The sequence below is a fragment of the Periophthalmus magnuspinnatus genome, chromosome 16 (assembly GCF_009829125.3).
Source record: "Periophthalmus magnuspinnatus isolate fPerMag1 chromosome 16, fPerMag1.2.pri, whole genome shotgun sequence".
In the NCBI taxonomy this organism is placed as follows: Eukaryota; Metazoa; Chordata; class Actinopteri; order Gobiiformes; family Gobiidae; genus Periophthalmus; species Periophthalmus magnuspinnatus.
This window is the reverse complement of record NC_047141.1, coordinates 17864176-17878392: the sequence shown is the minus strand read 5'-3', so window position 1 is coordinate 17878392 and position 14217 is coordinate 17864176. Positions and strand designations below refer to the sequence as shown.

The 14217-nt window shown below is 39.4% G+C and overlaps 1 protein-coding gene across 1 annotated transcript in view; it reads left to right on the top strand.

Moving 5' to 3' along the window:
• Nucleotides 1-14217, top strand: part of LOC117384187 (intermembrane lipid transfer protein VPS13B-like) — a 270989-nt gene that overhangs the window by 87525 nt on the left and 169247 nt on the right. The window contains exons 22-23 of the mRNA XM_033981473.2: nt 694-772; nt 7296-7429. Of these exons, the coding sequence (XP_033837364.1) occupies nt 694-772; nt 7296-7429 (213 nt within the window). The remainder of the gene's footprint in view (nt 1-693; nt 773-7295; nt 7430-14217) is intronic.

Genomic DNA, 14217 nt, shown 5'->3' with positions numbered 1-14217 from the left:
ATATTAACTTAACCAACCTCTGTTACTCTGTGTTTGGTCACTGCACATGTTAAATACACTGAGTCTGTGAGAGATGCCTTTTAGACCTCGCAGTCGCTGGCCAGAAATCATGGAAAAAACCCTGCGTTATGACTCATGTACAATTACATTTTTGTACCTTCTATTAAATGATGGCCAATATGTATGGCAAACAAGCATACATCAACATCAGTTTTGCCAAGAGGATAGAGGACAATACGCTTAAACCTAAATTAAATAAGCAAGCATTAATATCCAATTAAAAATGATATATTACGGTCAACTAAATACACTTAATCCCTCTGAGAGTTTCACAGGTGTGTAGTGAGATTTTATGAGTACAACAAACATTGTATAAACGTTGCTTAGTTACATCCTAATAAAAGTGCTTCATGTTGTTTTTCTGTGGTTATCCCTTATACTAACAGTCCATAGAGCAACAGTTGTAGAGCGAGTGGTTTCTTCTTGAGGTCGATTCTTGTCTGCCCGCACAATTACACCACAAATTGGTTCACATAAAACTAGCCTCTAAGTATTTTCTTTATTTGTCCCTAATGAATGTTCGTGTTGGCAGCCGTACTGTGTTTCTGATTGAGAGCCCTGAGCTTCTCATTGTTCGCTAACATGTACCAGAGTAATGATCTCACTGACTTTACTTTGCAATCCTAAAATTAGCTGCTGGCCCCTACACAGCATACCTCTGCTCCTGAGAAGCCCGTTTCTGATCTGGCTGAACTCCTGAAGGTTGGCCCAAGTACAGTATCCCCATGGCCTGGTGATTAGATGGAGTTTTTGTTTGCTGACACGAGAATTGCTTAATCTATCACAAATCTATGGGCATTTAAAATAACAATATTCCCAAGTGCATCATGAGGGTTTACTATTATGCGGGCTATGTATTGACTTTTTGTATGCCAGCATAATTTGGTTTGTTGTATTTGGGGTGTGACCAAATGGATACTGGTCCAAGTGAGATCTTGGGTGCAAACTGGTCATTCTCAAACGGTGGGTCAAGACTCATTATAGAAGAATCTTATTTGAATGTTGTTTAAGTATACATAAATAAAGAAGAATGTATTTGCTATTACATGCATCTATGTAAAAAAGTATTAATCGTTTGTCAACCACATTATGGATGAAATTGTTCCTTGCAATTAAAATTTTCAAGTAGTATCTTAATTGCAAAGTTTATTCAAACACTAAATCAGACCCATTCTTCTGAAAGTTCATACCTGTTAAGGGCCTCATACATATATTTTGGGAACATGGAAAAGATCCAGGTTTTGTGGGTGAGAACATTTGTCTGGGGCTGAGCTGAATTGATGTAGTATGGAGAAAGAAATGGCAGAATGTAATTAGTATAGAAGTGTGTACAATAGAGAGGGCTCTGATGAGAGGACTCGAGGCCGGACAACACTGTCATCTATTACTATTATCCGAACCCTAGTAGCTTGATGGAAGTCAGGCAGTTTTTATTGGCTGCTGTGTGCTTTTCAGAAGGGGATAATATTTTCATTGTGGGGTTATTTATATAGTTTAATTTTTCTGGTAAAGTCAATAATTTATCAAGGTAATGATGGTTGGAGTAGAGTAGGGAAAATAAGAAAAGGGGGAATAATGAGATTGGGGGGCCCCATGTGAGAAGTATGGCCGTTGTCTGTCGATGTTTCTCTGGCCTCTCTGCACTGATGAGTCTATACTAACCACAAATGAACGGTGTCCTTACATATCCCTATTATTAATGATAAGGGCATTAGCCTTTGTAGATGTTGGCTCTGGAGTCTGGGGTTAGAGCTGGGTTTGAGGTTCATCAGAAATACCACAGCTTCTCTAAAGATTTGTTTCACATGATGTTATAGCACAGAATGAGGTTAGGATTTTCACAGCTCAGATTGGAGCTGTCAGGAATGGTTATATACATTTTGAGCCTTTATTATAGCTAAACGCACTGAACATCAGCATTTTAAAACAAACACTTGATGTAATTGTGACTGAAAACCATCAGATTTTTTTTAAATTCTAACCATTGAAATGAGGTATGGTATGTGCAGATATATAAACATTAAATCTGTAATAACGTGTGTCCTCATTAATGATAGTTTGCCAAAAATTAAATTCTTTTGAAAAGGAGTTATGTGCCATTTTTAAACCTGCTGGCTCTTTGCATGCTTGAAAAATAAAAAATTATATTTTTTATACCCAGATTACAGAATTTTAGTTGTTGCACAAAAATGACAAAATAATATAAAAAACAAGGACTTGCATCTAAAACAACAACACAGGAAAAGCAAAATGAACAACACTGTATCAGAATATACACTTTAGCTCACTTCAGCTATGGTTTATTTTACAGAAAAATTAGCAGCTTACTTGTCTTTACTTACCTTTCCTCTAGAATTAAATATGCAAATTGTAAAATCCAGTCAAAATGGCTATTCATTTGTACAGCTATTCATTTGTGCCAGCCCCAGGTTCATGTAGATTACATGTATTCAGCCACTTGAAGAGCAAAACCAATAGAAAAACAAACACAAAAAAAAAAATCTGTGTTGAATGCTTTGCGTGGAGTTAACAGTTATGATGTTAGTGTTTCTGTGTTTTGAGAGTTGAAAAGTTTTGTGTAACTGGCAAATTTGTATGATGTGTGATTTACACTCAGCACGCCACACACCCTCACACCTTTTACAGCCTCACTCCAAAAAAATATGTTTTCTGTGTCCTGAAAACTGGACTATCCTCTTTATTGTCTCTTAGGTCCTGAACTTTCAAATGTGATAGAGCTGTTAAACACTACATATGTAATCACTGTGATGTTTATAGACAGAAACACTGGCAGGAGCTGGACATGGTGAGAAAGGGTGCGGCCCAAGAATAAAACAAAATGTGGGGAAATAGTCAAAAGAAATGTGTGTCACACTTGGACTAATGGCCTAGAGAGGGTCAGCATGAGGACACAGGCTGATGGCACGGGCTAGATCTGAGAGGACTCCATGGACTTGTTAGCCGGAGCATAACTTTAAGAGCTTTGGGTGCTCCTGTCATACTTCTACTTCATTATCTAGCCTTTACTTCTGTCTTTCTCATTTTCCCAAACTGCATACTACTACTTTTTAAGGTCCACTCCCTCTAATGCTGTCGGCCGCCAAGTCACTATAACAAGATATGGCAGTTTCATTCCAAATAATGACCCAGGATTAACAAACAGAGTCGGGTAATGGTATTTAAAACTAAGTTGGGAGTTCTGAACAGTTAGGCAGCACAACCATCCTGCATTGTAACGGCTTGTGCCAGCTAGTGAACATGTTTTCTGATTGGTCTAGCAGATTCTCTCTCGCCAGAGTTTGCGAGTCTTGCCAAATCCCTAAAAGAGCCAAAGAAATAAAAGGTGAATGATTTTACTCTTTGGGTCAAAGTTAAATGTGAGGTCTCTGGTATTGCAGCAATAAATGGATGCTAATAAGTCAAGGTTAGTCCAGGAGCATAGCCTGCCTTAATTATATCCCAATGGCACACCATAAACTCTCCTCAACCACTCCTCAACTGCATCTGACAGTTTCCTTATAACCTTATTTAAACCGATTAAGTTAATTAAACAATGGATGCTGGTCATGGTACGCTCACCGTGAACCTCTTCTTCAACCCTGTACTTATTTATGTATTTATTTTTGATCTTCTAAAGCCCCCAGTGGTGTTTTTAAACTTGCTTGTATATTCGTGATGATGGTGTTGTCCATTTTAAACTGGTGATTGACACATTTCTTCACCATCAGAGGTCCTTTTCTTCCTCTGAGATGGACCGAAAATGACTGAAATGATGTGTTGCTGACAAAAGCGCAGTACATAGTCTTAATAACTTAATACATATGATAGTTGTGACAAATCACTTTTTTCGGGTGCCAGAAGTTCACTGCTGACCTGAAGCACATTGCTATTAAACTGGTGATCTATGAGTTGGTGAGAGAAGGCTCTAACCACAGAACCACTGCCACCCCAAATGTAGTTTGGAATTTACCATCTGATATGCTTATTTCTAGCATTTACATACACATTCTGAACTCTCCTCAAAGTGTTACTAAAACAGCAAAAACATGTCACCGCAATATCAATGTCCACTGCTGAAGCAGTTTTTATGTTACTGATACAAATTCATGCATTGTGTTTCAATATCTGTCCATTTCTTTGTTTAAAAACAATCCACAAAACATTTACTTTGCCCAAGCAGAACTTTAGATTCTGAAAATCCTGTTGTCAACAAATTTTTCAACAGGACTCTCAAATATCACTTTTACTTGACTGTGTGCGGCCATATGGACTACCATCGACTCTCATATGAAACAAATACATCTACATGGTTTCAATAGCAATAAAAGTCATTCGAATCTATGGGATTGATCTAAGTCTTGGCTCCATATGTTCGCACAACAAAAAGTCTCTTCACACATGGGTACAGACATTTAGAAACAGCACATGCCCAATCTCCAGCGGCAACATCTCCTTGGTCTAGACCAGTGCTTCTCAATTATTTTCTATCATGCCCCCCTATGAAGAAGAAAAAAATTTGCATCCAGCAATATAGATCAACTTACAACAAAAAATACTCTAATAACATTGTTTTTTGTAAAATGCATACATTTCCTTGAAATTCATATATATTTTCATCCTTATTTGAACTATACACATTTTTGAACAACTGATTGAACCATTTGATACTGAAAAAATAAAATAAAATTTAATTTAATTAAATATCAAATAAAAATATATATAATTAAATAAACATCAAATGAATAAATTAAAATTAAATAAATATCAAAATAATACATTAAAATTAAATAAATATTACATTGAAACATTGAAATTAAATAAAATCAATAATTAATAATACATTAATTGATCAGCAACATTAACAAGACAAAAATAAATAAAACCATTTGTCCTGTTTTTTTCTTTCTTTTTTTTTTCTTTATCAAAATGAAGAAGTCAGGATTAATGGCTGCAATGAGCACGTTTTGCAGGGCACAGCTTTTCGAACCGGGGTTTGAAGTATGATACTGCAACTCTCACCTCCTGCTCAATGTTTAGCTGGGACCTTACTTTTCGGGTGACTTTCGTGCGTCTCATTACCTCCGCCTATCTCCGCCTTTCTTTTCATCCCTGTTTAAATTTTTTTCTATAGTGTCTCTTTAGCAAAAGTGTCTCTTGTTCACTGTCCTGTGTCATGATCTGTTCGCTCTCTCCTGCTCTTTGCTGTGTACGCGCTACCTACAGTGTAGGGTTTGCGCGCGTACACGGCATAGTATTAGTTCTATGGTGTAGGGCCTGTGCACACTCTGACAATGAGAGCGCAACTGCCACCTACAGTAGTGGACGTGCAATTGCACTTTATTCTACTACGGCAAAAGAAAAGCATGTTCCCGGAGTCATACGTGGCGCGCCCCACTATTTGAGAACCACTGGTCTAGACAGTTAGAACACCAGTCTCTGATCTGAGTCCTATGCGCTCCCCTAAAGTGTCCTACCGGAAACCGCTCACCAATGCACTGTGACAGGACTCTCCTAAACGCTCACAATCCCGAATACACCAAAAACACTATTGACAACCCAATGATATCACAGCGGTTTCTACAGCACTTTATGCACATTACTTAATGAAAGACACTCTGTGAAACTTAATCTGTCCTGTCAAAGTCAATACTTGCTATTTACGGCTATGTGGAAAATGTAGTTACGTATAAAACCATTGGAATTAACTTGGTGCATGGCTCACAGGAATAGTGTCACTGACAAATAAGCAGAACGAAAAGGTAACTTGTCATATGTACACAGCAATAAAAGTAATGCTTATAGGAGTGAGTGAGCCATGGTGATGTAATCCTGATGATAGCCATTATGACAAATATTATTCCTCCCCTATTCCCAAAACGCCATAGACACCTGGATGCATACTGTGAGAAAAATGTAGTCTAGGTCCTCTTTCAGTTGCATGCTTCACTAACGTGCACCTGCAACCTTAGTCAGTCATTTTCCCGCCCACTCATTTTGGGCTGTTTGCCACTGTGACCACAGAACTCACCATTCCTTACATGCACTCCTCCGGTTACCATGACAAACGGTTTAGCTGTTTTGGCGACATTTGGGTACATTATGACTGACTAAAGCACAATGACCTCACTCCTGTTTCATGACAATTGTGGGACAGAGAGCTGCTGAGCAAGGCACAACTTTAAATTATTGGAATATGTCTTAATGTGTCTTTGGAGAGCCCCCACTCCTGAATTCACCTCTGGAGCACTGATGGCTTTAGCATACAAAGACATCTATGGCTGTAACCTGGGGACAATGCAATCTGCACATACTATGACTCTGGATAACTTCATATTTTTGGCGCCCATTTTTATGTGTTTTAGATGTCCAACCTCCTCACATTACCCAACATTGCTCACCAAATAAGAAATCCCTTGGGCCTATTTATCGTCTGCTGACGGAATAGTTTCTGGTCATTTGCCCATACATTATGAACTATGAAGTGGTAATGTTCAAATTCCTGTAATATGATTCTGTATCAATTTTCTCCACCTACAGATGCAATGACGCTTTGACAGTTACTTGTTGCCTTCACACACTCACAAAAGAGACACTAAGATATTTCAAACATAAGTCTATATCTGGTTTCTCACATGTGCTCATATGTGAGCTCATCAGATGTATACTCCATTGAGTATACTCCATTGATCCCAAATAAAAATCATTATAGTCGCTTTGCTGATTGCTAAAAAATGTGTCTTCACAAATCTTGCTCTCTTCATTTCTTGTTTCCCCTTTGACCTTTAGGTTTAATGTTAGAGACTGGGGTTGGTCCTTGTTGCTGTGTGATTTTTCTGCTTGGCCGTTGCCGTTAGCAGCACAGACAATGGGAGTTGGTGCGGACCACATTGGGCTTAGCAGGACATGTCATGTCTAGGATCATGTCTAGGACAGTGTGTAAGGCAGTTCTCACAGTGTCTCTCTCTGTTGGAGACAAGAAACCTAAGAAGCCCAAGTGCCAACATTACATCAGCACAATGAGGTGTCGGTCAAATTCATATAACATGATACTGTACAGCAAATGAAAATAACAGGGAATTATAGTAATGGAAATAAAAAGATGGCAGTATGTATCATATATATTTTACAAGGCTGCATTTTAGAGCCAGTAGCTATTTAACATGGCGCTGTATTTAGGTAAATTTCCTCTGCCCAAACTGATGGCACCTACTGACTTTTTATGTTTATTTGTGCAGAGTCCCGCCCTCTTTCCATCCCAATGAAAGTGATGCCCGAGAGCCCAGCTGTGGAGTCCTGGACTGCTTCAGAGGAGAGAGTGAAGGAGCTCATCTCTCAGGCTTGGGACGCTGTAAAGCGCCTAACTCTACAGGTAATTCTCCTGGCACGGTCTAATCTGCACAGCCATTGTCTTATTTTGTACTGGAATAGCATGATCCTACTCCAGTACTTGTGACAACTGAGTAGGCCCCTAAAATTATGTGTAATTAGGCATGGTTCAGAGAGTGGCATCAACATGCACAGAACTATTTTTGGAACATGTTTTATATATATTTTATATATGTTTTTTATTTTTATGTTTTGATCACGGTATGTTTATGTTAAGGTTACTTTTATGTATTTCTGATTGTACATATAACTCGATAAATTCATACTCTGTTTAAAATGCAGTTGGAAGTGTCCACATGCATCCGCATTTCTTTAAGTGTCCTCTTCCCATAAATATGACATTAGATATGATCTTTTTTCTGCATAACTGGTCATCTCCCTGGTAGTCATTTCTGGTGTGCACCAGTATATATAAGTGCTCCCATTGTGTTGCTGCTTGCTGTATCTTGATTGAATCCGTTAAATGTGACCACATCAGAACTGGGCTCATCTGAAGTCCATCAGGAGCTGCTGACAACTGCACTCCTTGAAGCAAGACCAGGACTTCAGGGTGCATATATAGGTGCCTATGTGGAAGTACTCGCTCTCCTTCTCATGGAGTAATTCTGATTAGGACATATGGGTTCCACATTTGTATGCTGACAGAATGTTACTTTTTTTTAGTTAAATGATCCTCTTTTGTTTTAAACTGATACTCTTTTCAAAGGATGACATAAATGTCTATACACAGAATATGTATGTTTTCCTCTGTGTTTGTGGCATCACAGATATTGTTGCAGGGTATTTAAAGAGCAGCTAAACAACTAAACATTATCTAAACCATTGCTCCTTCATCTTAATTTTTCTTGTTAGGACCACACAAACCTACGTCAATCACACATGAAAGAAAGCATGACGCACGTGAATTGAAATCGTGCTCTGTAGTCCTGGTCCCATGTCATCTGGTTGAGGTGTTTACAGTACTTCAACAAAAGTTAACTCAACCCTCTAATAGTTTGCTGAGCCCGTCATAGCCTCGACTTTCCTGTCCCCTTCGGCTGTGTGACTATGGACCACACTGTGCAGCGCTGCAGTAATTAGGAAACAGTGTGTCCTGTTGACATGGGAGTGGAAGCCAACCAAACCCAGCAGCCCGACAGCTGGCACCTCGGGCTTTGGATATCCCGAATTTAAACCACTCCATTTATTTTAGTGTGGTGTAAACAAAATACCTAATGGCTCACACTTCTACAGCACATGTACTCAATTTGGCACAGGGACCTTCTTTCCATCCTTTACAAAGAGAGGAGCGAGAGCAGAAGCGAGGATGTGGTATCACAGTATTAGGGAAAAGGTTACAAGAGCTTTATTATTCTACAGCTGCTCACATCCACTTAAGGCTGGGAAAGTTGTGGTGACTTTGTACACTTGTACATTTTAAAATCCCAAACAGTCATCAGATCTTAATATAGAAACTCTTGTGAAATGGAAATGGTGCTAAACTTCACCTCAGTGGGAATTTTCTGTATCTTGGGGCTGTCATACCCTGCTATTAAGCCAGAAATTACAAACATATCTGTGAAATGTATTTATATGAAAACCTGCATCTGGAATTGTGAAATTGTAAAAATGTGTAGTGATGTTTTTCTTTAATAATCTTGTCCTTTAACAGTCAACTAAATCCTTAACCAGTTGGATTTAAGGTTCAGTCCAGACCATCACTGTGTCACACCAGCTGCTCCAGAACATTGTGGCGTCATACACTAGTCTCAGCTTTAGTTCTAATGAAGACTTTTTCGGAGTTGGTCGTTAATAAGTGTGGATGTTGTAATTGTAGTTGTCACATCTCATTAGGGCTTTAGAGCCATGCTGTAAATGTCACTGACCGGAGTGGCCTGGCACTCTTCAATGTGGCTTGTTGCCCTTGGCCTTAAATGTGTGACCCTTCTCCCTCAGACTAATGTGATGTAGCTTGCTCTCTTTCTGGTAAGCTCAGGTTTCTCTGTCTGTACCTCTGCTGACCTCTGACCTCCGAGCTTTTGTCTGTTTGCTCCACTCTGCACAAACCAGACCTTTTAATCCTATGATCGTCTTTCCTCCTTGCTCCTCAGCCCTGATAGTGATTGCATGTGATGAGGACGGTGATTCTATTTCAGGAATTTTGCAATAATTCCTTCTATTTAACACATGCATGTGTTCAACGCTGGCAGAGCCGCTTGTTGCTACCAAAACTGAAACGGGATCTGCTGAAACAGAGAGGCTGTTGCCATGGAAAAATGAAGTAAGAGTGCTCCCTGCAGCTGCCATGCATTAATGGGGAAGATATATTTTAGTGAGAGAAGAGAGAAAAGCAGTGGGGCACAAAGGTACAGTGACAGTGCAGGGGCAGAAGGTAAGTTTAGAGACACTGACGACGCTCTGTGTTAAAATGTCCAGATGGTTTTCATAAAGAGGAGCTGACCCCTGACTGGCTTTGTGAAGCACATTACTTCATCTGCCCCCTCTTTCAATACTATCACCTCCACAGTCAGCACCTCTTCCTCCTTGTGTATATTTTTGGGCATTTGTGGTTTTTCAAGTTCTGTCATCATTACAATGAATGGTGAAAGTTGTTCAGTGCAATATAGTATAATGTCTTTAATTAGGTTGATAATATTTAATTGATTCATTATTTATATGCAGTCATGTTCTGAATTGTTCTAAGTTACAGCCTTACAATAGTGCAGTTGTGTGATATGTAGACTTGAAATAAAGCTCCTGTAGGTGGGGCTAAATCTAAAAAAGTTATAGATTTGAACAAGTAGTGAGCATGTTGTTCTTGACATATTTATCCTTCCTGGTTAGTTTTAGACAATTTTAGAGGCTCACAATGGCATGTTGGATTTGTTCTTAATATCTAGAAGAATAGACTCTTGCGTGTGGCCATATCTTTCTCACTTTGTGGAAGAAAAATGTCGACAGTCACTTGTGGGGCTCTTGTTTCTTCACAAGTTCACTGTGGTTCATGTAATGCAAATCATGACATGTGAAAGATTTTTTGAGGTTAGGTCTAGGTGAGGTTAGGGCTACCTGTGGTGAAGGTAAAGGTTGAATAAGTCTAAAGGAAATGGAATACATTCATACACTCTAAAACCCAGTCATCCATCTTACCAGTAATATACATTGTTGACATTGTTTTATGTAAAATTGTATCACAAGTGAATATATTTCAGTTTTTTGCAGCATCAGACAAAAATGTCTTTTTCTTACACACTTCACAAAATATTACTCTTTAGACATTGAAACAGATAACAAGCTAATAGCAAGTTTGATTAAGAACACAATTAATGACTAAGCTCAAGTCGATGTAACAAACTAAATTTTGGAATCCCAAGTTTAATATTACAGAAAAGTAAGTAGAAGTAAGTAGTATGTGCTTGCATGTAACTCCTGTGTAGTCAGAGTCCCATCAGCTGCTCCTGTGTCAGTGCAGAGATGACCTCATAGCCATCGGAGACACTCACACATACTTAACCTCTGCCTGGACCCAACTGGAAAAGTGCTTACCCTTTTGTCTGTAACCCCTAAACATAGAAAGCAGAGGCAGAGTTTCTGAATTCCTGAACTTCTGCTTTTCCAAAGTTGTGAGAACGTTGATTTGAAGATGCATCTGACAGTGTCAAGGAAAAATGTAGTGGCTTTCACTGTGATCATCAAAATGTATTTTGGCTAGTGTCCTGGGAGGTGAAAACCTCCGCCCCGCATGTTCAAACAAAGAACGATGTGCCAATAGCACATCCAATAAGATCATCTAAGGTGGACATTTTGGCCTTTGTGATATACTCACGCTCTATAAATCAGCAAGGGTGAAAATGTGCCAGTGTAGGCCAATAAATCTCGCCTCATCTGCAGTTGATCATAACCCTGACTTGGCCCAGAACTCCATACTGATAACATTATTGCAGTATACTCTGGTCTCTGTATCCCAGTAAACACTTACAGTGTGTGCTTCTCTGGTGCAAATCGTAGATACATGCTGACCATTTAATCATGAAATATTAGACAAAGTGGGTGTAGCACAACAGATTGGTTTGAAGCTTTGTTGTGATATGGTTGAGTTTTCCTTATAGGTATGGCACTGATCAAATGCAGACCCACACTTGTAGTTGCTCACTGCTCTAAGGTGGTATAGGGGCAGTTGTTTGAGATTGGGGGCAGGAGCTGGCGAGGCAGGCCGGGCCAGACAAGGCCAGACGCACTCCTAAGGCCACTGCTGCATCAATAAACGCAGCGATCAAAGTCGCAATTAACCCACCGCACTAACACAAACAGCTGGGCCAGCAGAAACAAACAAAGCCTTCATGTCACCTAAAGCGTTTATTTTTGCAGATTTCCACCTCAACGAAGGAGACCTCCAGCGCTTGTCAGCTTCTGTAAGCAGTGTTAGAGCTGAGGAATGCGGGCCACAAGGATGGCTTGCTGCCTGTGTGTGCTATGCCAGTCCATTGATTACTGTTGTGGTGGCATATGGGTGAGATCTAGCCTGATATGTTGTCAGGAGGCAACAGGCTTGGATGCCTTTTTCATATACACCAAAGAGGAAATGCATTTCTGAAAGCACATCTGTCTTGTCTCATCCTCATACACAAATTAATCATCTGAATTGAGATCCAGACACTATTTACTCTACAACAACCACTAATCTAAGTGGCTTTTCCACATAGCGGGGAAACTATTCTCTACCTTCAGAAAACCAAATTTCTGGATCCTTGGATTGGGGGGGTTGTGATTTGCAGAACTGCTGCATGCATAGCATTCTCTGACAACTGTACTGACCAAAAAACAAGCAAGAAAATGTCTTTAAAGGTGTATGCTCACTCATTTTAGATAAACTGTAACACAAATTAGGGCCTCATTAAAGAAAATGCATTTCCTAATTAAAAATGAATAGTTATTTGCAAAAATGTAATTATAATTATGTTTGGAGCTTTTATTAGCAATACCCCTGAACATCTCTATTTGGCTTTTTGACATTGTGCAGACTGAGACAGTAGTGATCAAGGCAGTTCACTGGAGAAATCAAAAATGGAATAAAGAGCATATTCAGAGTACTGCAGTGCATATAAACTTAGTGACTCTGGGTGGGTTGTCTAATAAATGAGGGGGTATGTTGTATGGACCTTCTGTTCATCTGAGCAGCCACTGAGGAAACAGTGTCCCGTCTGGAGCAGGCTCAGGAAGATTACATTTGGTGAGGTATCAAGTTTTTCAAAACAAAGGGATGTGTTTTCCGTTTGCCGCCGATCCCTCCACGGAGCGCTCTTTCCTCCAGAGTTGCAAATGTTTTCACTAAGGATGCTGTGAGGGTGTTTCTTATTTCCTCTGCTATCTCTGGGTGATTTCCTGTGTGCATGTTGAAGTGTACATGAAAAGATTGCGTGGTAGAGAAAGCAATCAAATCGTGGACATCAATTCTAGCATGATTTTATCTTGTGAGTTTATTTCCAGACAGTAGAAGACGAGAGGACCAATAAACTGTGACGTGACCCATATAAACTTGCAGTGGCCCTTGGAATCAGTGGAAGTCTGTTGTGCCAAAGCGATAGCCGTTTATTGCCTGGGAAATTCATAGAAGCCTGAGGCCATCACAGAGGTTGTTCCTTACATTTTGTGAGGGCATACTACTGCTACTAATACTACCACTATGCTACTAGTACTACTGCCACCTGCATCTCCATATTAACTGCTGTTTGTTGTTATTAGTAATGAGTAAATGAGAAGATGTATTCCTCAGTCAAATATATTGCGTTTGTTATCCAGTTATACCAAATCACTTGTCTAGCCAGTCTAGAGCCAGATTCAAATAGTCAAGTGTGTTTATTTCAGGGGTGCATGTAAAACAAATGAGCTAATTGGTCACCCATCATTTGAACATAATCAAACACATCTCACCTCACATTAACAGAATTTAGTTTAGTGTAGTAGTTTTTGTGTTTTATTATTACTTTTATTTTTTTCAAATTTCTAAACAAGTACATTAAAGTTACTTTCATTTTTAGGAAATTATCTGAGCTAAGTAGTTTTGTAGTTCTTGTCCTTGGTCTAAATAATTTGTGTGTCATTTACTGGTGTGCTCCAATGAACTTTAAGAGTCTCCTGTGGTTATATAGGCCATTTCCACATGTGCCAGCTTTTGAAACCTTAAGTCTGTTTGGCCCTCTGCTTCCTTTCTATTGGAACCTGCACTGTTGGAACCAGATAAACCATCTCTATAAGAACTCAAGGGGAAATGTTCTGGAGATGGCCCCCTCCACAGCTAAGGAGAAGGGAGGAAGTTTGGGACTCTCGTTTGGAGCAGAGGGTATTAAGACTGAAAGACTTGAAACAGCGTCCACACATGTGGCTGGATCGTGAACACTATCTGATGAAGCGGGAAAACGATCAGAATAAAACTTTGCAGGACCCGCCACAAAAATGAAACAATCCCTTATTTTAAAAGCCTATGATGCGATGCCAAGATGGGATGAGGAAGGAGAATTAAACAAATGAAAAAATGTCTGGAGGCATCTCACATTTAATCAGAGAATCCTCCAAAAGGACATGTTTTGTTCTTTGTCTTTCCTTGAACAGTATTTATTTACTTGTGACAGCATAGGCCAACTTCTTGATCCAAAATCCTGATTAAATTAGTGCTTGAGTGACTGTACATCAAAGTGTAAAAGGATCCTTGTTCATCCGAAAGCCTGAGAGGAAGGGATCAAGCCTTAAGTCCTGGTATAAGCTATGGTCACCTACTAAATAACCAGGCTGCCA